At 38.0% G+C, this 25878-nt stretch overlaps 1 protein-coding gene across 3 annotated transcripts; it reads right to left on the bottom strand.

The window, feature by feature from the left end:
* Positions 1-1731: 1731 nt before the first annotated feature.
* SF3B1 (splicing factor 3b subunit 1) lies at positions 1732-24065 on the bottom strand. 3 transcript variants are annotated; one of them, XM_027461789.3, is made up of 25 exons: positions 23907-24065; positions 18844-19010; positions 17504-17605; positions 16725-16839; positions 14836-14915; positions 13509-13676; positions 13089-13323; positions 12111-12323; positions 11598-11719; positions 10715-10912; positions 10522-10623; positions 9596-9775; positions 9081-9167; positions 8685-8955; positions 8270-8415; positions 8036-8182; positions 7749-7874; positions 6950-7171; positions 6534-6716; positions 6331-6442; positions 6120-6240; positions 5526-5657; positions 4328-4600; positions 3628-3844; positions 1732-2359 (listed from the first exon to the last, which is right to left on the bottom strand). In XM_027461789.3, the coding sequence occupies exons 1-25, from the start codon at positions 23932-23934 to the stop codon at positions 2201-2203; spliced, it is 3906 nt and encodes a 1301-aa protein (XP_027317590.1). In that variant the 5' UTR covers positions 23935-24065; the 3' UTR covers positions 1732-2200. The 3 variants fall into 3 exon arrangements, 2 of the variants coding, with proteins under 2 accessions (XP_027317590.1, XP_027317591.1); XM_027461790.3 differs by lacking the exons at positions 17504-17605; positions 18844-19010; positions 23907-24065 and adding an exon at positions 15232-15287 and having other exon boundaries at positions 16725-16748; XR_005267151.2 differs by lacking the exons at positions 1732-2359; positions 3628-3844; positions 4328-4600; ... (14 more) ...; positions 12111-12323; positions 13089-13323 and adding an exon at positions 15232-15287 and having other exon boundaries at positions 13633-13676.
* Between the last annotated feature and the right edge of the window lie 1813 nt (positions 24066-25878).

Genomic DNA, 25878 nt, shown 5'->3' on the forward strand with positions numbered 1-25878 from the left:
GCCAGACTTATTTTATGATGGAATACTCAAAACAGAAGGCTGAGCATTTTTTTTTTTGATATCTCCAATTACTTAATTTCCTTCCCCAAAATCTGTTGCCATTGGACAAAACAAACATGCAGATCAGTACTATTAAGTACTGATCCCTTAATCTGCCTAAGCCAAATCAAATTTGGTATGGTTGCTAAAGAACATAGGTAAAATTCTGTAGGAGCTGCTCCTAGAAAGTCATTACCACAACAATGTGTAACCCAGAGATCATGTTTTGAGGCAAAGACTGATGCAGGACTACTGATGATGCTGCATGCAAAGAATTGCACCTGAATGTTGCTATTTCAAACTAGGTTTCATATCAGATGCTAGGGATACAAAAAAAAGAAAATTGTGTACAGCTGTTTCAGCAAGCACATTTCCTTCCTTTTTTCCTCTTTCACAGGAAGACAAAAAGAACAGTTTGCATCTTCCTCAAATATATTTATGAAAAGGCTTTTGAGAGTCACATGAAGAGCCTGCAAGATACAAAAAGCTTTAGTTACTCCCCCCCCCTCCTACTAGAAAACTTCTACTATTTGACTCTTTTTAAAACTGCTTTGCTGATAACACAACTAGAAGTCAAGAGTCACAATTATGTCCTGCCTGTATCAGAGCTCTATTTTGGCTAGCCTCTCAAAAAACAGTGTTTTCCTCCCTCCACCGGCACTTACCCTGTCCTATCCTTCCGAACTACTGAGGTGAAGATGACAGGCAATCTATAAAACAAACGTTATTCAGACAGCAGCACTAGGAAGACTGGAATGTACGTGTTACTCTCTCCCAGGGAACAGTTCAACTATAAAGTCTTGAAGCTCCCACTGTTTCCACCTAATATTTTTTAGAATAAAGCGTACTTCTAGAGAAAAGAAAAAAAAACCATGTTTTTCAGTTCTTAACAAATTAGTACCTTAATCAACAAAGCTCCAAGCTATGGTTGCACCATCCCAACCCCCTAACAGAAACTTAGGCTTTGAGAGATAGCGTGGAATTTTCTTATATGCTGAATAGGTAAAGAACCTCATATTTATGTAAAACTGCAAAGTCAGCTAACAACATGCCACTGAAGTAGGTGAGAAAGACATTAATCACCTAACTTGAATAAGGGGCAAGCAAAACAATATGCCTGACATACCTTTTGTTTTCTTATAATAAACATGTGGATACTGTACAGCACTACCAGCTTGATTTAAACTTGTGCTTTCTTTGGCATAGTGTCAAATGCCAGGTTGCCCTTTACATTTTCTTTCTCTCGAGTACATGCACAGGAGAATAAAAGAACAAATGAAGAAATAAAATACTTTCCTTATCTCAAACTGACAACATCAGCATTCACTATGCCACACACTTTAAAACACCTCATCTCAGGTGCTGGGGACGTGACTTCCCTAAATCTGTATAGGAATTATAGCACAGCCTATAAATTCTACTTGGCATTTTATACATGTACAGCTGTACATGCCTGGAGACATGCTAAATGCGATCAACACACCTAAGTCATAGCAGTAAGTCACAGCAATTACCAATAAACTGCTTTCTGAAAATGGTGATAAATTATTCAACCCTACAACCAGGATACTGCAGATGAAACAATAACAAGCAAACACTGCTTTTTCCATGAAAACAAACTACCACTACTGCAACTGTCTGCCAGAGTACAGCTTCATTATTGCATGACAAAGATACACACATTTACTACAGTTCGTATAATTTTCTTATTTATTCAAAAGCTAGGGGATGACAAAAAAAGTTAAAATGTGTTATGCCACCTATTTATTACATGAACGAATACTTAAATCCATCACAGACTCGTTTTACAAGTCCCTCTGTCCAAAAACCACACCGGAATTATTTTTTATACACAAATGTTTATTTCTCAAATAAACAACCCCTTTAAACACAAGGAATGGAATCTAAATCTTCATAAAGATGAATCCAAAATGAAATCCCTCCAGTACATTGTAATCACTGTTTTCTTGGTCACTACTGGCTTTAACTGTTTAACATCAAAAACAAGAACATATTTAAAAAATCATGCTACTGGATTCCTAGCTCTGCCTCGGACCAGCTCTATACTGATCTCCAATATTTTAAAATTGTACATCATCAAATCTGAAGCATTTAAGTGAAGAACAGCTGTGCATTAAACACAAACAACAGAACAAGAAGATTATAAGATGTAGTCAAGCTCATAACGAATATAGGTGTTCTTTTCATCATTATAGATTCTTGGATAATGTGCTATCAGAGCATCCTGTGATCCAATATAGATGGAATTATAAATCTTCCAATAGACATCTCTGACTTTCCGGGCAGGGTGAAACAAACCCTACAAAACAAAACAAAGTTTTATTAAAAGCTTAAGTTCTAAATGTATGTTATTAAATTTAACCAAGTTTTATACAATAAACATTTGAAAAACACTGATAACAATTAACATCATTTATAACAAAGAAGGTGCAATAAGCGTTTCATTCCCAATGTTGTGACTACATAAACCAGCAAGTAGTAAGAAATTATTTTCTTATATCTGAAAGTGTTTTTTCCTCCTGCAGGGAGAAATTCCACTAGATCTACCTCTACTTTTCCATTAAAAAAAGGAATTAAAGTCAGCTGCAGTGTATTCATTTGGAATTTAATCTTATCTTTAGCTCCATTACCTGTGATTTGATTCTGTAGAGAGCATTACATAGAAATACAGGGGATAAATGATTCTTAAACATAACAAAATGAACAGAATGTAGAACTTCCTTCTAGTGTTTTTACAAACTAAGAAAATAAAAATAAAATGAGCAAAAACTGCACCACACAAGAGACTTCTTATGGAACTTTCACCTTCCTACTGAGGTCAGTATGTTTGTACTGGGGAACCTGCTTGAAAAAGCAGAGTTAAATCCTGTATCTGCCAATTAATAAAATGCAGTCACACCATCCCTACGCTGATCTGCACTACGTTCATCCTTGCTTCTCATCTGTCGTGCGTTTAAATTCTACACCCAACACAGCAAGAACTGTTACACACAAACACACTGAAAAGGATCCTTCAGATTTTACTTCCACATACTCAACTTACAGAAGCTGGGCTAATTAGTACTGTTGTAATGGTATAAATTCTGTTCCAAGCACTGTTTCCTAGTGCTTTGCGTGTCAGCGGTTTTAAATTACTTACTAATTTACTTGGCTAACAGGAAATAACATTGATTTAATATCAATCCTATCCTCTGTTACTAGTCTCACTTGTTACATGTTTTCCTAACTTTTCAGACTATGTATTTATTCCCCATTCATTATATAGCGTCCTCAAGCTTGCACACTTCCACTTTTACAAGTTTTCTAGTCAATTTATATTCTGTTACTTATTTCTATGCAAGTTCTTCAGCATAATCAGTTATCTCACTACACAAAAGTTGGTGTCTACTTCATGTTGCCATTATCGAAGTCGTTGGTACAGGATGCTGTATTTAAATACTTTAAAGAGATGAGAAGCCAGACTGTTTTCCTTTGCTGGAAGTCTCCCTGAGCTGACTTTTTGTTTTCTGAAGTGAAGGCTGTCTGACTACTGCTGTCCTTGCTATCCCAACATACATTAGGACATACCTGTAAACAATACTGCAACATTCTGCACGGACCGATAGCAACTCTGAGGCCCTCCAGAGCTCCCATAACTGCCTGAATGACGTGTGGGGAGGTTTCAAACACATTAGGCCATACGTAATTTAGCAAATGATTAAGGGAATCTTCGCAGCCAAACCCATACACACCAAGAGACATGTGCTGCACCACGGCACTGGCTGTTTGCCTGTGTACAAGATCCCTGGAAAGAAAATAATGGTCTGTTAATAAATTATACTTAGAAACAATGCAATTGGACACAAGCATCATGTTTCTTTTCACTAACTCTACTTTGAAAGCAGTAATATATGCTTTTAACCCACATCTATTGGCAGTAAGAGGCACAGTAACCAAAAATCAGTTAATTTAATAAAGACAAAATATTGTGTTATAATCCCACGGAGGTACTAAAAATAGAAATGATCAGAAGCTGTTTGAATATAGCAAGTTCTGTCCCACTTAAGATGCTTATATCATTTTAATCTCCAAAAGCATTAGAAAAATAGAAGCATATAATCTGAATTATTTGCAGGCAATGGGTCCCAAATTATGCTGGTCACTTTGATCAAGAAAGCTAACAAGGACAATGTGCATATTTGTGTTTGTTAAGACCCAGCTATATGCTGAACACATGACTATGGCTAACTGTACCACAGACAGAAAGAAGAGAAAGAAGCATACTCACCTGTCCATTAAAGCATCTTCAAGCAATGGTGTAACAGCATAAATATAATCTTTCCCCATCTCTCCAATGTATTCAAACAGGAAAGAAAGAGATTTTAACACACCATTCTGGACATTCAGTTCTGGAACTCTGTATTCATTCATGAGTGCAGGCAGCACTGTGAAAGGGGAGCATGTTTCAGCTACAATAGCAATTGCTACTGTAGTACATACTCTGTTCTGTCTTTCCTGTACTTTCAAGTTATTTAGCAGTGTAGCCAATACATCATGAGGTCTGGAAGAGATAATATGCATGTCCATGTCAATAAATTCACTGAGGACATAGGTAAGTTAGCTGAGGTTGAAACAGAATACTGTGGAAGAACACGGCTTAGCCTTTCTCAAAGAATTAAAAAACTGGGAAACACCATAAGCCATGAAACTTTGAAACAGCTCAACTGACTGCAAGACCTTGTGTTTTTCATAGCCAACTTTTTTTTTTAAACAAACAAACAAAAAAAACTTTCCCTAGTCTTAGCTTTTGTTCTGCCTCTAGTTAGTTTGCAAACAAACAGGGAGATATGATTAGCCTCCCCACTATTACTCTGATCCAACAGGCAATTACAAAGTTGTACACAATTATTAACACATTTGGAATTAATACATGTTAATTCCAAATAAGACTTTGACAGAGATAGGCAGTTGGGTGTAGAAAAGCCCAGTTATATCATTACTTGGTAAACTTGCTCTGTTTAAATCAGCAATTGGTCATTCATTTGAGACTATGCATAAAAATGGGAATTGCACTTCGTTCTACTATTTGCTGACTTGTTATACCACCTTAGTGTCAAAAGATCCTTTGTAAATCAAGGAATCATCAACTTAAAGAGAAATAAGGGTGTTTAAAGGAGAGTTTATGAAAGCATACAGAGGGTCTGAATGAGTATCACACCATCAAAACTTGAGGAGACAAAAGGCTCTTAGTACCAAATGATACTCTAACCTTGCTAGCCTACAAAAACTACAGTAAGTTCAAAAGTACAGGACCATATACTAATAAAGAATATGTTTACATTTTCCTACTAAATGACTAAAACTCAAGTGTACACATTTAACATGTTAGAAGAAAAGAAGTTCAAATATTTCTTACCAGTAAAATTCAGTCATCGCTATGTTAGGCAATTTTGTGTAGAATTGGATAAAACATTAGACTAACTCACCCAATAGCTTTCGCAATATAACCAAAAGTGTTTACTGTGGCTCTTCGAATAGCTTTCTTGTGAGCTTTTAATAATTCAAGCAGTTCAAAGCAGATCCTCATCCATTCTCTTGCAGAAACATACTCTGCACCTCTGAAAGAGAATAGAGAGAGTTACCTCTTCTGTGATGTTAGAAGTTTTAAAATAAAATCTCAAACTGCAGCACCTATTCATTCACTATCAACACAGGGACACTATTTAAGGAATTTACTTAAAGAAAGAATCCCTTAACATCAGACCTTCACTGATTAACAGCTTACACAGAATGCATGCAACATAGTAAGTTTTTAATTTGAAGACACAGACAATATACTCCTTACAAAATGTTTATAGATAGTATGATTACATGTAATTACAATACATTCAATAGATCATATGCAAAATTTTATCTTAAGCATTATGCACAGCTTTCAAAATAAAATTTAACAAATATCAAGAGATGAAAAAAAAAAAACAAGCAAACAAAAAAATAGATGCCAGGCCTGATATTCAAGTTTAGCTTTTGCTACACTAATTGCTTCCACAGAAGATCAATTTTATTAGTAGCCAGCTTACCGATCTGCAATTCGCCCAACAAGATCAATACAATTCTCCTGTACTTTCTCATGTCTGTTCTTCAAAATAGGCGTAAGCCGTGGCAGCAGATCTTTGATAGGTGGTGTCATCTTGTGCATACCTATTGAATCCAAAGAAACATAGTAAGTTTTGCACTGCCTTTACATTTCACTCTTGAATAGGCACATAATCAATAAATACACAAACATACCTATAACATTCACAATAGCTTTAAGCGCTCCAAGTATGCTGCCCAATACTTCAGGATATTCTTCACCCAGGTACTCATACAACACAACTCCCAAATGTCCCATCAGTTTTTCCTACAACCAAGTAAAGAGATTTAGAGATTGTTTCTATCCTTCTCATTAGTATGACATCCTATAGCAAATTTGATACAAGTCAGTACAATACCTCTTGACAAGTCTTCATGACAACTGCAGTACGAGAGATCAGGTCAGCAGCCTGCTGCCGAACTTTAGCCGATTTGTTGTTCAAACGCCACAAAACAGTACCACAGATCTGTGGCAAGTAGGGCTTAACTCTTTTGCCTAGAGCATTAACCACTGTGCCAAAACCATTCAGCATCACAGAATCCTGGGTGTTAAAACAACAAAGGAAAATTAGGTCAAAGCCACTACTGTATTTTCATTACATCTGCCTTCATCTAAAATTATTATTAAAATGCTAACATTCTAGATCTAATATCTGGATTCCATCAATTAGAGCACTATACAAGGGTTAAAAAATAGCTTACAAACATACATTTCCCTGTAACTAACAGTAAGCTACCTTCCAATAAAGTCAAGCAAATACTAAATACCCCTTACCTCTGTGGTCTGTTCTTGAAAGGCATACAAGATACCATCAATAAGTTGTTCTTCCAGTTTATGATCAATGTCTGCTGCACCCAGATTTCCCATTATCTTCTCAATTGTTTCCATGACCATTTTTCTGTACTGCTCAGCCTCATCTTTCAGATCATCCACAATTCTAGAAATAATTTCAGCTGCTCCAACTTTATTTGCCAGCTCCACTGTTGTATCAACCAACTGAAATATACCAAGGGTAAGCGAGGAAACATTGTTAAAATCTATTTTCTAAATATTGACAATAAATTTCCCTCCTCTGAAGAGGAGAAATAGCACTATGCTGGTTTCCAATTTCATTTCAGTAGAAATCTTTTTCAGTAAGAAATTATGAGTGGTAAATTCAAAATAGGTTCCATCTAGGAAAACAGTAAAAATGCATCAGTACACACACAAAAAAGTGATGCACCTGTCTAACTACTGTAGCCTTGCTACCATTATTGAAAAAGAGGAATCCTAAGCTCACCCTAAGACTGACAATGTTTTCTTTAAGCTCACTATAAACAACTGTTTTCACCTTCTGAAATCATCCAACAACAACAACAAAGGTGAATTTAGAACCGATGTAGATTCATATTCACAGAAGAGAAATGCCTGGTAGTCTCTTAATAGTCTATGAACCTTCAAGCTGTGTACCTTCTAAACCACTATTCCAAACACATTTCCATCACAGGACATACAACACATAGAAGAAAGCATTTATGCTGAATTAACACCCTAACATGAACTCTGTTTTACTGTCATTTTCCAAATTAAATACCTGTCTGTAATTTCTCCTGTCCAACGCCATTCTGTGCTGCCAAAAGTGTTTGAAAAATGGTGGCAGGATCTCTGTTTTAATGTAGTTTGCTTCAACACCATCCGTACCACAACACTGCTTGACCACCTGGCAGGAAATAAAACAACAATTTTAATTCTGTGTAGGGTTTGTGGTGTTTTGGTTTTATTTTAAAGAAAAGAATGAATATACACATTCCATGTCAATGCTAAGCATTCAGAGTTGATCATCTTGCACTGTCTGTGTATGAACAATTAATTCTGATGTACCTTCAATACAATTTTTTTCATCTCTTCATCAGGAGACTGGAACTCTCTGATAAGAATTAGCATGACTTCTCTGGTGTAATAGTTCGCGTACTCAGCATCCATAAGTGGGATCAGATAACCAATAGCCTTCAAAAAGGCAGCCAAACCCTATGTAAGAGAAGAAATATCTCCAGTGAGTTACAAAAGACATGCACTCATTTCAATTCAAACTAAAAGGAAGTATTTTAGACATACCTTTCCTCTGTGTTGACGTATACCCTTCCATAAAGGCTTCAAAACAGAATCAAACGACTCAATACCATAGGGAGTAGCTGCCTCAGCCAAGGCAGCAATAGCCAAAGCACTGATGGTACGAACTTTCTGCTGCTCATCCACAAGACCTGTAAAACAGTAGTGTTGAGGACCACTTCTAGTGCCTTAAACTCAGAATGATACAAATACATACACAGTAAAAAAGAAACTTATTTTTAGGAAAACTAAACCGCTATTCCTCTTTCAGAGGCACCTGAATTATTTACCAGTGTCAAAAGAACATACAAAACAAGGCCCTTAATATCCTTTTGCCTCACCACAACACAAAAGACAAATTCCAAAGACCAAAAAAAAAAAAAAAAGAAAGAAAATCTTAGCCAGGGAAGGCAGAACTTACCATGTTCAATAATTTCAACCAAGCTTCTGAGATGAGGCAAGATAGCACAACCCATAAGAATAGCAATTTGCTGCACAATCTTGATGCCAGTATGCCTAGCCTGCCAGGACTTTTTGCTTTTACAGACAGCTTTCAAGAACGGTAACAGAGAAGGAATGCCCAAAGCAGAGGCAACAACAGCAAAGGCTCGAGCTGTTGTGTTTCGGACATATTCATCCATATTATCAATATCGGGACGCATCGTAGAGATCATTGTTGCCAAACCAGCAGCCTGAAAGAAAAACATACAGGACACATGGATTGTATTTATTAGCAGCACAGTTAATTTTTCTGCCATGACTCTATATAAGCTAGCTCCCCAACTCACAATCTCACTGAAAAGAGCAACTTTATTACCTTTGCCAAGTTTGAAATAATTTCTCTGCCTTCCACTCTGGCATAATAGTCTTCATCAATCAGCAGTGGTTCAATGACAACAAGGATCTGAAAAAATAAAAAAAACATTACCATTTACGAATGCATTAAGGAGAATTTCTGGTCCTAATACGAAAATGAAGATTCCATGAAACTGAGATAATTCCACGGATCCAAGCTTTAAGCTCTATGATGACCAGGAAAAAAAAAGTTACACTTCACAGCTGTCTCTTGAAGAACCTGGCCTACAGATGCAACCTAGATCATGTAAAATCCTCCCCCTCCCTCCCCAGCTGTGCATTTATCATTTTAACATTTTGCGTCCTTAGTAATGCAAAGCCCACACTGGGATGACACTACATGAGATTTTGAAATTCATCTGAAGAAATATGTAGGTTTATAAAAAACAGTTTTCTGCTATGCAAACAGACCCTATGTTTCTCCCAGCAGTGATCAAAAAGAACTAATCAAAGATGAAATAGTGAACTTCCACAGACCTTGTGTACATATGGTCGGACCAAGTCATCCAGTTTGTAGAGAATTCTGTCTATGACTTTGACAAGCAAGTGACGCTCCTGATCTTCAAGTGTTGGTGACATCAGCAGAGGCAGAATCTGGTTAAACAATGGTCCTGCTCCAAATTCCCGAGCTTTATCAGTTATTTGTCGCAAAGCAGCCTAAAAAATAAAAAAAATTCAAGCAGCCTGTCAGTTAAACTATACTAACAAAGCAACTAGACATTAGCCAAGTTAAAATGTAATCTATTGTAACCACAGGTTTCAAAATACTTCTTCCTACCACTGCTAAACTTTTTCAAACGATTTTATGTTGCATCTGTTTTTACATAAATGCGCCAAGAAAAACACCCAGATTTTCTCTCCGATGTGCAGTTTTTATGAAAAGCACGATCCTGGTCTAATAAGATACAAGAATAGCACCACCTGAAAATTCTTTTACAAAGCACTTCCTTGCACATATGCAGCTTAGTTCTTAGGTCGTTTAGACTACAACTGTGCAGAAAATACAGCTAATTTATTACATGCTGCGCAAGCCAGAAACTTGAGTAAGAGCTACACTGCCAATTTAACAAGCAAAATCCAGAAAATTAAAGGCCTGTAATGAAAAAGCACTTTAAAACTGGCTTCTTGTAATTCCAAAATATTCGATAAGCCATCATACGATATTTAGTTACTGACATTACCATACAAAGAGCATACAAAAAACAAGTACATAGAAGGACAAAAAAATCTGTACTTGCATAGAGAGAGAAAGCACTAAACAGCTCTCCAAATTTACAAGATGTTTTTTAAGAGAATCCCATGGACTGCAGAAGTAACAACAGTAGTCTGAAACTGAGTGTGAAAATAAATGCATATTTTTGAAAAATTGGAGTGGTAAGAATACATCTGATAATTAATCTTACCTTTCTCATGGGAGGTGTGCCATTCTTTATTTTCAGAAGTAATTTCATTATCTTCCTCTCCTTCTGTTCTTCAGGACTCAGAGTTGACTCATCAACATCAACCTACAAATAAATCCAGACAAATTAATAGGCATTGCTACAAGTTCAAAAAAGATCAGGCAACTTTAATCAGCACAAAAGAAATCACATTTACCAGAAGTTTATCAAAGTATTGGATATCATCTGGTTTTAGGAAAGGAAGATTGCCAGATGGCTGGTCATTGACGCTCTTCATAGTGCGGTCTTCGGTCTGCATGTGGAATCCAGTCATACCACCCAAAGGCGTTGGAGTTGCTGTAAGCTTACGGGCTGGAGTGCGAATGGGTACATAACCAGCTGGTGGGGGAAGAACCTACCAAAGGAGGAACGAAATACGTTAAAAACCGCACCACAACACAAACCTAAAGGAGAATCTCCACAGCCTGCAAGGCCGAGAATTTTTTGTACCACAGCAGATACAACGGGAGGAACGCATCAAGTGCAAAGCAAATAAAAACAGAACATACAGGTTTAGTCATTCGTAGATCTGTGTGTTGTTGCATATGTCAGATTTAATATTCATCAATACAAACAAATTGAGAATTATAGTTCCTATTTGTGCTTATTGTGTGTTGACAATTATTTCAGAAGAAAGCACATTGCACTAAGGAGAGCCTGGATAATAAACTCAAACACTCTTCACAGAAGTATTTTTAAAAAAGCACTTCAGTATTTATATCAACATAATTTATTTGCCAGCTTAGAATTCATAACTCTCCTTTGTCTTACCATATCTGGTCTTCATTTCTGACTTTAACAAGCACTCCTACCATTGAGAAGCAGAATACGAACTGGCCTTTCAAACCAAAAAGTTTCTCCCTTTCTAATAGATTTATAGTAAACAAGCTACTGAACCAATCAAATGTCTACATGAAGTAATCACTACTTAGTGTGAAATATTCTACGTATTGGACAACTTGTTTAAAAAGAAAAAATTCACATTCTCTGACAAAAAAAATAACACTATGGTCTGCTGTATTTTACTTTAGATGAATTACCTTATATCCTTCTGGGAACATAGCGTCCAATTCCTCATCAGAAAGTGGTCTGTTTCTCTCATCAATTTCCCTCTCCCAACGCCAAGCCTGCAGCTGTTCAGGAGTCATGCTCATGATATGACCTATATTCAAATTAGAAAAGGAGGATTTAAGAAAACTTGCATATGCAGAAGATATGTTTACTTAACCTTTTAGTTGTTCTCTTGAGCCAAAGCTCCTGCAGAACTTCAAGACTGTAGCCAGTTAAGACATTAAACTTTTATAGACTTTTATCAGTGTCTTCACCAATTAGATTGAACATGAACACACCCATAACTTGAGCCTCGATTACCATACAGAACCGATTAGCTGTGGGCTTTTAAAAAAGTAAACTGGTAAACTGAGCATATGCTGACTGCTTTTACACCAGCAGAAGAGCATGTTAGGCAAAAGACTGTTTCAAAATATGACATAAAGGTAAATGCTTCATTTTCATGTAAAGAAGTGAAGTCTTAAGGAATGAACTGGGCTCACCTGGTGTCGGAGTTGCCATGTTCATAGCTGGTGTACCAATGGGTGTTTTGCCAGGTGTCAGAACAGGAGTGCTGCCACCCATCTGGCTAGCAGGTGTTTCATCCCATCGTGACTTTCTTTTACTTGCTCCTGGGGTTGGTGTCTCACCAATGGAATCACCACCTCTATCTGTACGAGGAGTCTCAGCCCATCCACTGCCATGTCCCGGAGTATCTAAAATAACACAAAACATTTTTTGAGAAAGCTGAACAGCATATGTTCCAACTATAGTGAAAATAGAATTGGATATTGATAATGTCTGTGTATCTACATGAATCAACAATTATGAAATAAACAAAAACATTAGAAAAGTTCAGATTTTTTTCAGTGAATACTGAAAAGTCATTACTAAAAAAGAGGATTTCATTTTATGAAAAAGTATCTCATGTTCTCATTGAATCTTAGCAAAAATAAAATACTAAAAGAAGACAAAAAACTCAAGATGTTCTAGAAAATAAAAGTACTCTACACACACACTTGATAAACCATTGAAGTGGTGTTTCACTGTTCTCTGGCATGTGAGCATCATTTAAATTAAGGCAGAGGAGAAAAATGCATCCAAAACTCACTTCAATGTTGAAGATTTCAAAAAAAAATTCAACAGTTCAGAAACCGCACACAAAATTGTATCACAAAAACAATTCCATGTAAGCTACTTTATTATGTCCTAAGGACTCACTAAAATCCCACCTTGCAGCAGTCACTACCAAAAAATTGTGATAGATTTTTTGAACAGAGCTACTTTCACAGATTTGTGCTAAGGTGTTAGACAGAATCCAATGCTACAAATTCAAACAAAAACATCTCTTCACATCAGCCACAAGATGTCAGAATGTATTTATTTCTTGCCTGCCTTTTGCTTCTACTGTATGTGTAGGCTGGAAAATTCCAGTACCATTAGTCATTCAAAACTTTTTAAGACTGCTTTGCCATAAATACCTCTTTCTGTTTTAGGTGTTTCATCCCATCGATTTTTACGTGCGCTGGAAGTGGCACCTCCATGGCCTGGTGTTGCATGACCAGGTGTGTCCCGTCCAGGTGTTGCAGCCCCTGCTGGTGTATGACTGGGAGTAGGATCCCATATTTTTGAGCCCGGGGTGGCACCAGGAGTTTCGCTACCCTTTGCACGGCCTGGGGTTTCATCCCAGCGCAGAGATGGTGTATGTCCAGGAGTCTACACAAGACAAAAGCAAAAGTATTTCTCTCTCATTCTGTATACAGTCAGAGACTAACTTTTTTCTTTTCTGTGTGCACGTGCATGCATATATTTGTTGGCAGAGTAAGAAACTTAAGAAATTCAAGAGGACTAGCATTAATAAGGTCTTTTATAGATAAACTGATGAACATATGGATTATTACCTCTGCTTGATCCCAACTGGATAATTTTTTTGGTGTAGCACCAGGGGTCTGATCAGCTGTCTGATCCCAACGCCGCTTGCGTTTTGAAGGTGGCTGAGATGCGGCTCCATTGACGACTTTAAGCTCTCCAGCTTTAGCTTTTTCAGCTAGCTGCTGCCTAATTTCCCTCTATTCAAGGACACAAAAAGACAAACAGGTTTCTTAAGGCTTCTACGGACCAGACATTAAGAAAAGATTTTTCAGTTGCATCAGGTATCTTTGAAGTTTTGCCCAAACAACATGCAATTAGCCACTTTGATTTAATTTTAGTATCTTTTCAGATTATTCTATGCTGACATTATTATGTGTTTGGAAGGGCTGTTTTAAAATTAATTTATTATAAAATCCCATATTATAGCAGGAAAAAATGCATTGAGAATTTTTTTTAAGGTGCTACCAATTTCTGTCTCTCATATGCATGACGTAAAATCATTACTGGTCTGTTTCAAATGAGTTCTTTGTTAATAAATTATTAAAGAGAAATGAGTTGGAAAATGTTAATTTGTTATACCCTGTGACATTAAAAAATCAAATTCTCATTTAAAATTCTGAAATAACATTGTTAAAACAGCACTCTGACACAGACTAGTTTTCACTTATCAGTGAGACAACAGAGAAACATTATCAAAACGACATACTATTTCCTCATTTAATGTCTATCAACTAGGTTAAATTAATATACAACTATAGACGTCACTGGAACTGTAAGATCTTGCTCCAGTTAATAATAATGGTGCTGTAGGTATTATACACGATTTTTTATTGTATTACAACCTTCTTGTTAAATATTAAAATGAATTTCTAAAAGCCTTGAATCAAGCATGCATTTTACTTATTTTCCCTTTGATAAAACTAAGCATTTCCCTTTGTTAAAACTAAACGTTAACCTCACAGCAGTTCTTGGTACTGCAACATCTGTCATAAAGAAAGACTTTTAAAACCTCCCTCAACTCTCTTTACATACAGCTCACAAGAAGAAATTTGACACTGAACACCCTCAATGACTATCAGTTTGTGTCTCCTCCTGTGCAAGAAAATAAACAAGTCCAAGTGGTATAAAAAAGTTATACTGAGACTATTTCTCCCTCTACTCTCTAGGTATTATACAGAACACATATTTTCCAGTCTTTAAGGTCAACTGGACTTCCAAAACGTGAAAGACGGGATTCTCTTAATAAAAAGACTTAAGTCAAGAAAAAGGCAACAGAACGTTCCCACTGTTCTTTTTGTCATTTCAAAGGCCATAAAATGAAACCAAGTCCAAATGCAAATCCCTCTCCACACACACCTCTTCTTTTGTTAAATGCTGTTCACGCATGACATCCATGTATGTTCTGGCATTCATTTTAGGATCTGGTGTCTTCCCTCCTGCAGAAGAGAACAGCAACAGGAATGGAGCACAATGAGTACAGGATAAGCAGAAACTAATGAATTTTTCTACTGTCCTGCTCTAATTTTATATTATTCCATGATCATTTAATTTTACTTTTTGATTGAAAATTTTAAAAATTACTTGTATCTTACGTTTATTCAGTTTGCTGATCAATTTAACCTGTTTGAACACAAACATATCTACTGCAGTTTCAAACAAATATTTTAAAGCAGATATATATGATAAAATGACAACACAGTTAAGAGTCTTCAGAAGTGATGGGTTCCTGGGTTGCTAATCCGGAATACGTACACTTTCGTGCCTTTGTCTCCATCAGCAGTTCTGACTTCAAGCAGCAGAATAGAAGCCTAGAAAATTATCTCTTTACCATTAGTAACACTTTGGAAATATATTTATATTCAAAACATTACCTTGTGTAAGCTGTTAAATCCTAGTTGTCATCTGACTATAAATAACTATTGCATACCTCAATAATGTTTAAAATGTTTTATCACAAAGACCCATTTATAAGTTTGACAAATCTGGACACACCTCCCAGATCTTCCAATGTCATATTGTAAAAGGGCTTCATTTCAAAAAAATCCCAAAAAACTCTTTGATGTCACTTTCCCCCTCTTCTCTTCTCAAAGTACAATTGCGATTGGGATCGGAATGTAATACAGCACATATACCACCACAATGATACTCACAGGTAATGGGATTGTATACCATATGTTGTTTTATGCTGTGTATCTTGAGTTAAGATATCTTTTAAACACTTTACAAGAAGCCCAACTTTGTAAAAATTAAGACTTGTCAAGAAAAACACTATTCTTTAAGAAGAATGTGCAGATTTGCTATACAAGTGGTATAGCATTATAATTTAGGAAAAAAATAAAATTCTTAAACATTTCTATGCTGAAGATCATTGCCCAATTGGCTGTGTCATTCTGACACTAGCTTTGATAGGACTTTCCTTTGGAATACTTTTTCACCATAATCTACACAGGATGTGTTGAACTGCACCCTTAAGAATGCAGACAGGACTGGCATATAGCAGTACTGCTGTAGGAAAGAAATTAAGGACAGTTAGTATGGGCCTGTGAATTCTGACAATACATGTTTATATCAATTACAATTAAGCAAGTAAAATAATTAATATCCCTACTAATTCATGCAGGCTGAAACTCTAATTTGTAAAACCTGCAAAACAGCTGCTAATTTTAAGCCAACAGGCACCTTATTTCCACACGTGAAACTCACTCACCTGAGACCCACTAAACCCCTTTTCCTGACTTGCATTCTAAAATTATCAGAACAGACTTGAACTATTAATAGTATCCAAGTCTTATAATATGCTTTTGTTTCTTTTAGCTATACCACCTAAGTTTACGTAAGATGGTAAGAATTAGGTGCTCTATTATGAGAACTAGTATTTCAAAAGCATAACCCTGTAAATCTATGACTTGGAATGAAAACTTTCAAGGTACCGAAAGACTTCGAGCACTCATTACACAAGTTGTTCAAGTATAATGCATAACCCAAAACAAAATGAAAAGATAAACCTTTAACCCTTTGTGTTTCTATGGCAATGGCTCATTATTTTCTTGTCCTTCTACCTGGAAAGAAAACTTGTATTATAAAGATGAAGAATATGGTATCTAGGTTTTCAACCCAATCTCTACAAAAAGGGGATGTTTAAAAACAAAACTAGGCTTATAAGCATGCCAAAAGAAATCAAAGGGCTAAAGACAGTTTAAGACAACAAATATCATCGAGGGTATAGAAAAGTCAAAACAAATTACCATCTGCAAAAGGATCAAGACGCTCAGGGGAAATTATCATCATCCGCCTGTGCTTTTTGTACTCATCTTCCCGATCTGCAATCTTTTGCGGACGGTGTTCTGCAAAAGGATCATACTAAAACCAGAAAAAAGCTGGTTAGTCACACAGGAAGAACATGAAAGATGTCTGGTTACCATTAGCCTGTACTCAGTATTACTAATTTATTTTAAATCACAACTAAGTAGGAATGTCAAAATATTAGACAATTATAAATTTTACTTCTGTAACCGTAATTTTCTCTTTTTTTTTTTTTTTTAAACACAAGATTTGTGATCAACTAACTTCTGAAACAAATTTACTTTAAGCAGCATATTCATTTGCTTCCAAAGCATTTCATGCTGTAAGCCTTTTCCTCTGCTTTTTGTGGAAGACCTAACACAAGTTCGTATGTTTTTAAGTTTCAAGGAAAAATAACTTAGGAATATAAAACCTAAGTCATTACATTTTCTTCACAAAAATAGAAGTATAACAGACATTAAGATATTCCTGTTATTTTCATTTTTAAATTGTCTAATCTACACTTTTTTAATGGTTTAGTGTATATGCACACATCATCTTTAAGTGCAGAAATACCAATTTTTACCATCCTGTGTGTACAGCCGTGGCAAGCTTATAGCAAAATTAAAATAGCATAATGCTTTATAGACATCCTGTACTTCCAGAAGACAAGACCTGGTGTCAAAACACTAATACTTCTCTTAAGACCTAAAACAGTATTTTATTGTGCCTTAAGATGTACCTGTTCAGTTGACTGTGGGATGTCATTAAGCAATGCCACTGGAGCATGGTATCCTGGCTTCTTCTGGCCAAGCAAGCTTGTAGAAGGGTAGTCATCATCATCCTGTCAGCAGAAAGATGTGGCAAATTTATCACATTGATACTGGATTAAGATAATGTCAAATTAACATACTGCAGTTACAGATGAGATGAAAACGGACAAGTAGAATACTCCAAATCTTAGCAATCCTCTTCATACAGCTTATTGTGTAATTCCCTCAAAACAACTGCTTAGCCAGATGACATTTTAGGAATTTGGATATGTTTATCTTCTTCCCTACAAGACTCAGTAAGCATTTTTGAGTAAATGTAGCATGTTATCTTCACTAGTTTTACAAAAAGTATTTCAGATCAGCACTATTGACGTAATTTTCTAATTGTTACGGAAAAAATAGTGCACACCATTTTTTTTCTTAAAGTCCAGACAAATATAAAACAAAATTTCAGTTAATAGCCCTAAAAAAAAACACTTCATAATCAGGAAGAGAGTCAGAAATATATTATAGTACTGTTAATTTAGTTATTGCCATTGTGGTTGAGAAAGTTAAAAGTATTCAGAATGTGCAAGATCCTTCTGTTATTTCGTCATACCAATAGCCAATTTCTGTGCTTTAATTTACAGCAATCCAAAAGAAAAATTGCTCTTAAAACTATGGTTTCAGTGAAATGCTGCAGTGGAAATTTAATTAAAGAATTTCCAGAAGTCTTCAAATGGCAAATACTACACAACAAGAATGTTCTTCCATCCCCTTAAAAATGTAATTTAATCAGTGTAATACAGAGGTGCTTGTATGTATTTAAGGTCATAATCGTAGTTTGCTCCTGAAACTGAAAATGTGGTCATGTGTTTAACATTAAAAATAAACCTAATGTTATTGCTGGGATACATTAGAAAAACAAAACAATGGAAAAAGCCAATTCAAAAAAAAAGTGCTGAAAATTAGTATTTCTATTGCATTTCAAAATAGTACTTAGACTTTTTGAGCCAAGTTTTATTAGATTTTTTTTTATCTCGGCAGCAACGACAGAACAAAGTTAACTATTCTAGTAACTGCTAAAATACTAATTAAGTACCAGACCTCAACTTTTTGGCTTCTGCTTGGAGCTACATGACATCCAAAGCACATTTCATGAAGTACAAGCCAGACTTAGACCTGATGAAGTTCCAGGCTAAGAGATGTTTTGCCCAGTGTGGCTTTAACAAAAATACCTGCTTTTGCTTCAGTAACTGCTATTAAAAATTACCCCAAGTAAACACCAGAATACTTAACATCCATTCCTTAAGTAAGTAAAATCACTTACATCTTCCAATTCAGTTGCTGCAATAGAAGTTACATATCCAGCAAACCTGCTGTCACTGCCACCATAGATTTCTTGGTCATAATATCCTGTGGAATCAAGGCCTACTCCTTGTGCTTCATCGAGAGCAGGCTTTTTTCCTTGAATTTCTCGAATTTGTGCTTCAATATCTAGGATTAAAAACACCAAAAGTCTTAGGTCTTTTTACACACAGATATACCAAATGCAATACTCATATCACTACATACACCAAACTGAGTTTATCCACCCAATTCTGAAGACCATCTCTAAATAAATAAGAAAACATCTATCATACAAAACTATAAAATCACAATGTATGTAAAGCAGATTTTCCTCAAGTTGTAACATTGTCCAGCACTGACTGTATCTGCTGTACAGCCTGAAGCAAACCGTTCAAACCCGCATAGATTCTTAACATCCCATCTTCCAAAAGAGATAGCAGAGAAGGTAATTTACAGCAGTAATACTTCTCAACGCTACATCAACAAAATGCTTTCTCAATTAACCTAATTCTCTAATTAAAAACGCTTTTTCAAACAGTACAAATAAGAGCTCTGCCACTCTTCATGTATCAGGATCTGACACTAATCAACTCTAGTGGCAGTCTTTGACCATAGAATTTTGGTACTTTCAGAAACAACATTAACCTGGTAACCCCAAAAAACAAGGAAGCAAATTTAACCATGCTTTCCTCCTACCTGTTGTAAGGCAACAAGAAAATAAGTTACAGTACTTCAACTGTCTTCAACAATTGTAATCCGGACATTGGTTTATTAGGGAACACGCAGCCCCATAAAACAATTACTGTTTCCATTTGTACTTGATTCAATAGATTTATGAAGACAATTATCTATAAAATATTAATTTATGTAGACCAAACAATTATTTTCTCTGCCAAAAGAGTTGCACTTCTTTGGTAAAAAATAAATAAATAAATAATAACAAGAACCATGCTTGAGCAGGAGGACTGGAGTAGATTATCTCCAAAAAAAATCTCTTCCAACCTCAATGTTTCTGTTATTCACTCTTTCCCTATCTGAAGTAGCATTGCCTCTTAAATTATTTTTGTATATTGGCAAATTTCCCTAAGTTATTTACTAGTGTTGCTCATTTCCCTTTTTCAGTATTAATAAATTTCGTAAGGTTTTTCCATTAAGATATCTTGCAAAAGGTGCTGTACTAAAACATCTGCTAACAAACCTCGGAAAAATTAAGATAAGAACAATTTTAAAAACGAAATAAATGTAATATCATTCCTAACCCAAAATATTAAACCTCAGACCAGTAAACATAATTGAGGGAATTTTTTTTTTATTTTTTATTTTTTATTTTTTACTTATTGAAAGATGGCAGTGCAGAATTGCTTATCTTACAAGTAAACTGCCAACTCTGTAAACCTCAAGACATGATGTAAAGGCTGGGTTCTTCTCACAAACAGCACTCGAGGGCAAATTGGGCATACAATATAAATGCCTGCTTTGTACAGACGTAACTGAATGCACAGTTTTACTTGAAAAAAATCTTTAACTATGAGTAAGAATACAAGGATTAAGAGCCTGCAGGACTGGCGGATAGAAACACTGAGTTCACAACAGTAAACTTGGCAGAAAACCTGAAATTCCTGCAGTGATCTAACAGGAAAAGAAAGCAGCGGAAGTATTTTTCTGAAGTCCAAAGTGCCACGCACAGAAGATACGTAGAGTGGAATATGACTGCAGCTGGCAGGGAGAACCTGGCTCCAGCCACTTCCAGGCTCCCAGCAAAGTTCTGCAGACACACAGCACACAGTAACCTCAACAGTCACCTGTGGTACAGAAACCCACCGTACCTGCCAAGCCCACAACTCCTGAGAGGCCGGAGCCTGACAAAAGCCCTACACTGCTGGCCAGGACCACCTGCTGAATCCTGCCCATACTTACATTCAACTCCTCATAAAATCTCAGATACCACAGGGGATTCCTGGTAGTCCAGGATGGAGACATGTTGCTCCCAAGTATTACATTTCTGGAGGAATACCAGAAGAAACTACACTAATGCTGAATTAGGGATCCCAGGCTTGCTAACAGATGTCTCTCCTCACCCTCAGAGGCATACCACACACGTTCTGTTAACCGTCACCTAAGCATTATATTTTTGTGAAGTTGTCTTATTACATGATCATGGAACTGAAACAACTCGAAGGAATACTTTTCTCACAGGTTTGTGAGGTGTTCCTGGCTGCTTGTTTCTTCCAAAGGACAGATCAAATTTCTGGTTCTGTCTGCAGCCTGCTGCAATGCAGCACTGGGGTGAAAGGGACTACCTGAACCACACTGCTAGCACCAAATGCTCTTAGGCTACCACGGCATTCTTACTTCTAAACAGCAGTTACTGGAACAACATGCTGCCTCTTCAGCAGTGCATGAAGGCCTGATTGCACAGCCATAGCTGTAACACGACTTCTTGCCTAAAATCCACTTCCTTGTCCATCCACTGAATCAGCCTGAGCATATAGCTCAGCCACCTGAAGTGCCAATAAATACCCTGCTGCGCAAGGTGGGCCACGGAGATTTGCCTGTCTCAGGGCTCCAGACATCTGCAGAGGCTGTTAGAACAGCCTCATGCCATGTGCTCTTATAATAATTGTATTACTATTATGAGTAACAACATAATAAGTAGCTATTATTTACTGAAGAGGGCACAGATCTCATTTTTTATTGGCTCCCTTTAAATTACAATAACTACAACTGTTTACACCCAAGGAACCTTGTTTTTTTTTCTTACATCAAAACCTGCTGGGTTATGTGTACCATAAAAAAGTCTGCATAGGGCCTGCAGGATTAGCACTCCCTACACACTTGGAGCCACCACCGTTTTTAATTAACTCAGTGAAGCCTATAAATGCTACTCTCTCCTTGAAGAGAGCACCCATTCAGTGGGCCCCAAGCTCCCCTTAACCAGGTCTAGAGGTCTGCAAATGGTAGTAGCCTAATGGCAAGTTTGGGAAGCATCAAGTGTTTGGCTGGAAAAAAAGTCTATTTAGATTCCTTGATCTAACCATTATTTTCTTGGGAAACCTCACACCCTAATTACCAAAGCACATAAATACAAAGAAAAAGAAAGAATAATGAAAAAGCTGAAAGTAACACCGTATAAAGCTAAATACTTGTTTGATGAATTAATCAACCAGGACCAAAACAGAAACATCACTTTGGTCAAAAGACAGAGAAACAGTAAAGAGTAGGATTACAAAAAAGATAATATCCTACTGATTGCTCCTTTTCTGTATTTCATTATTTTCATATTAATATATTTTGGTATTTTCAAAAGAAGCAACTTTAACATGCGCTGTTGATTTCAAAAGTATCATAAACGTTGAAAATGCCTCAAAACAACATATTTGAGTTAGAAGTCACTAAATACCTTGCTCACAGCCAAATCACAATAGCCTCTCTCAAAACATGTACTCTATTCCCATACAAATTTGGTCCACTTAAAACATGTTCAGAGTGCAAGACACTACTCAGCACAAAAAAAGAAAGAAGACACTGTGCCAAAGTAGTATTTTACAGTGTACATAGTTTCTCTTTTCATGCCTTATCATATTTTTGCACATTTAACTTGTCCTATGCAGTCTTATTTCTAACTACCTTAAAATTTTCCTACCCGTTAGGGCTCTATGAGATGTTTGGAGGTTTTTTTTTTTTCTTCTGTAAGCAAGAAAAAAAAAAGATGCAAATGAAAACCTACTGTTGACAGCATTCAAAACTCAAGTACTTACTAAGACTTTCTAAGTAGCCAATTAAACTACTTTTCAGCGTAACAAAACAAGGAGTCCGCTTTAAGCTATGCAGTTGAAACAATCTGAAACTGTTTGAGATCTTTTTAAAGCTGTCTTAAATCAATCAACAAGTATTTAACAAGGAGCACAAAGATGTGAAAAATCCGCTGAAACAATTTAGTAACATGCAGCTCTTCATCTGGAAAATCAGTCTGGAACTGAAAATGAGGTCAGAACTTGGAAGTAAAAATAACCAAGTTGTTCAAATAATATTGCTGCATTGGGAAAAGGTATCACTGTACGATTGTTGCTGGTTCTCCTCCTTTTTTTTTTTAAACTGCATATAACAAAAATCCTTAAAATGTGCTCTAATGCAACACTAACATGCCAGCATGTGCAACTGGAAGTGTGTAAATATTTTCATTTGGTTCAATTGGCCATAGTTTGCTTTGTTCTACAAGTAATTTCAAAAAATAATTTGTTTTTATTATTAAAAGCTCTTTAACTAATAGGAGAGACAGAATACTGTGATGGGAAATACTTGGTTAGTATTTTATAATAACCTCATGCATGTTATAGCATATAAACAAAAAACTAGAAATTCTAAAAAAATATCCTGGAATGCTAGAAAGAAACAACTTTGCTTAACCTCAAAAATGTGAAGGCACCTACTTAAGTATTTCTTTATCCATGAACTCCTATCAGGTGTGCAGTGCTAAAGACTGTATTAACCTGGCTTCCACAGGAGATGATATTATGGAAGTCTCCGTTATGGAAGCCGAACTCAGTGCCCCCAGAGGCGCTGCCACGGCCAGAGGTGGGTTTTGGTTAGGGAATTAAGGCCAAGTCACGGAGAACGTCACGTGACCCAACGTACACAGAAACATGAAGAGAAAAGAAAGGCGCAGAAGCAGAGGCAGAGCAGCAGGGCCGTTAAGGGAACTGCTCCTGCTTGCTGTAAGAAACCCAAGCGCAGGACCCGCGCGCTGCCCCACAGCAAGGCGCCGCTCCCCGCCAGGAGCTGCCCGCAGCCCCCCGGCCGCTGGCTCCCCTCAGGGCCTCTCGGGGCCGCGCAGGCTGCCCCGGGGCGGGCCCGGCCGGCAGCGGCCTCAGGGAGCGGGAGGCGCCGCCATTACGCGCAGGGCCCGGCGCCGCGGGGGGAGCCCGCCCGGCCGCTGCCCGGCCCCGGAGCGGCGCCGGCCACGGCTCAGCGGCGAGGAGAAGCGCTCCTGAGGCGGGGACGAGGAGAGAGGCGCCGCGGCAGCGCCCCCCGGGGGCTTTTTACCTTCGTGGGTCTTGGCGATCTTCGCCATTTTGTGCAGCGCCAACGACGCCGAGGCGGAACTGGGCCGGCCCCGCCGCTTCCGCTCCGGGGAGGGGGGGAGGGAGCAGCAGTGCGCAGGCGCGGCAGCCGGCCGGGCCGCGGCCCGCGGGGCGCTGGGGCCTTGCGCGTGCGCGGTGGCGGCGGCGCCGAGCCGCCAGCCCGGCGGTTGGGCGGGGCCTGAGTCCCGCCCTCCTGATGACGGACGGCCCCGCCGGCCAATGAGGGCGCGGCGGGAGGGGGGCCTCCCCTGCGCGCTGTCGGGCTGCGCTCTGCTCCCTGGGGCGCTGCGCCCGCAGCAGGGGCTGCCCAGGGAATGTAATGCACGTGGCTATTCTAAGGGACTGGCACATGCTCGGCTTGGCCATGAGGATCAGCTTGCAGCAGCCTGCTCTTGGTGCTTCAGCCTGAGTGCCAGCGTAAGCCGTGGGCAGCAGGACTGCAGCGCTCTGTTGTTAAACGGGACCGAACTCGGGGTTTGCAGTACAGAGCTGCACTTTAACATAGCAATGTTGGATCTGCCATTTCCCACACAACAGGGAGCTCTGTGGTACAAGAGGGAACAGGAATTGGGTTGTGATGAAACACTAAAGTGAAACGAGAAAACTGCTGATTTTTTGTTTATTATTATTTTATTTTCCCTAACAAATTCTGCCCTGGGTTCTTTAATTCGTGTCTGCCCCTCAAATTCCCTGAATCCCAATATACCTTTGCTTCCAGAACAGTATCTCCATTACGTGGCTTCCACAAGACTTGATCAGGGTAACTTCGTGGTTTACCCTTCCGATTTTGCCCACTGGAGTTTCATTCCTCTTTCCCCACGTCTTCACAGAGATTACTATGTAGATTGGAACAGGATTGGATTTAAGAGCCCAGATGCTTTTCAGATTTAGGCTCGTAACCAAGGTACAGGCATGTGCAGTCTTGCTTTATGTAACAGATTCAGGTCCAATTTCACAGCCAGCCCAAGCTATCAGTGTTGCCAAAAGAAGTATCCAGCCACATGGCCCGTCCTTGCTTTACCCACTCTATTGTGCCAGTAGAAGTTTCTGGCACTTGTTCACTCCAAGCATCCATGCCTCTAGCTACTCCCTTCTGCTCATCTTCCAAAAGGACGTATTATTTCTCCCATGTGGAATGCTATAAAGAATTGCACAGTGAACTGACATTTTGCAAAAAGCTGCAAAACTAGTCTAAACTCAGTCTTTTGATTGTCCCCAGATCTGTACTCAGCTTCAAGTGCCGTGGACTGTTTCCTGGCATTTATGTGTCTATTAAAGATTAGGGGAAAAATTCTCTGAAAAGGGTAATTCTCTGAAAAGAGCGAAAGAGTAGAAACATTTAACATAAGCAGGTATTTTTGAGAAACTGAATTAAGGTTTCTCGTGTAGTATGAGTGAGGAAAATGAATTTAAATCTCTTCCAGATCTAGTTTTGCCTTTCACGTCAAGCGTGCTGAGTGTCAGCACAGCACTCCAGGGCCAGCAGGGAGAGGGTGGCTGGGAAGGTTGTGCCAGCTGGTGGCCAGCTGAGGGTGGCATCTAGCTGTTTTAGACAGAAATTTCGGTGTGGTCATATGCAGTGTCTCTTTTTGAGGTATCAGAAGTGTTTTACATCCCTCTGGTGTAAATATTAATTTGAGCCACTCTTCCTATCAGATCTCTGCAAACAGCAGACATCAAGCAAGTTGTAAGGACTATTTCTGAGACAGACTAATTGGATAACAAAACAAAACAAAACAGAGTGCCCTCAAGTATCATCTTGTACATCAGTGCTTTATCCTTCAGTTCCTCTAAACGCCAGAAGGCATCAGCTCTCAGGGAGGCACTTCCTGATCCAGAGAAACAAGCTGCAACAGCTACATAGATGGGCACACTCCCATGGCAAGCAGGAACCAGCAAGAAGGAGCGGCTCTGGTGGAAGTTATGAAACATGC

This window comes from Anas platyrhynchos, chromosome 7 (assembly GCF_047663525.1).
Source record: "Anas platyrhynchos isolate ZD024472 breed Pekin duck chromosome 7, IASCAAS_PekinDuck_T2T, whole genome shotgun sequence".
Classification (NCBI taxonomy): Eukaryota; Metazoa; Chordata; class Aves; order Anseriformes; family Anatidae; genus Anas; species Anas platyrhynchos.

Coding starts and splice junctions, on each gene's coding strand:
- SF3B1 (XM_027461789.3), bottom strand. CDS start 23,934: ATGGCGAAGATCGCCAAGACCCACGAAG. Junction 14,916..16,724: donor TCTTGATCCTTTTGCAGATG/GTAATTTGTTTT, acceptor TCTCTTCTGCAG/GAGGGAAGACACCAGATCCT. Junction 13,677..14,835: donor AGCATTTAACAAAAGAAGAG/GTGTGTGTGGAG, acceptor GTCCTTGAATAG/AGGGAAATTAGGCAGCAGCT.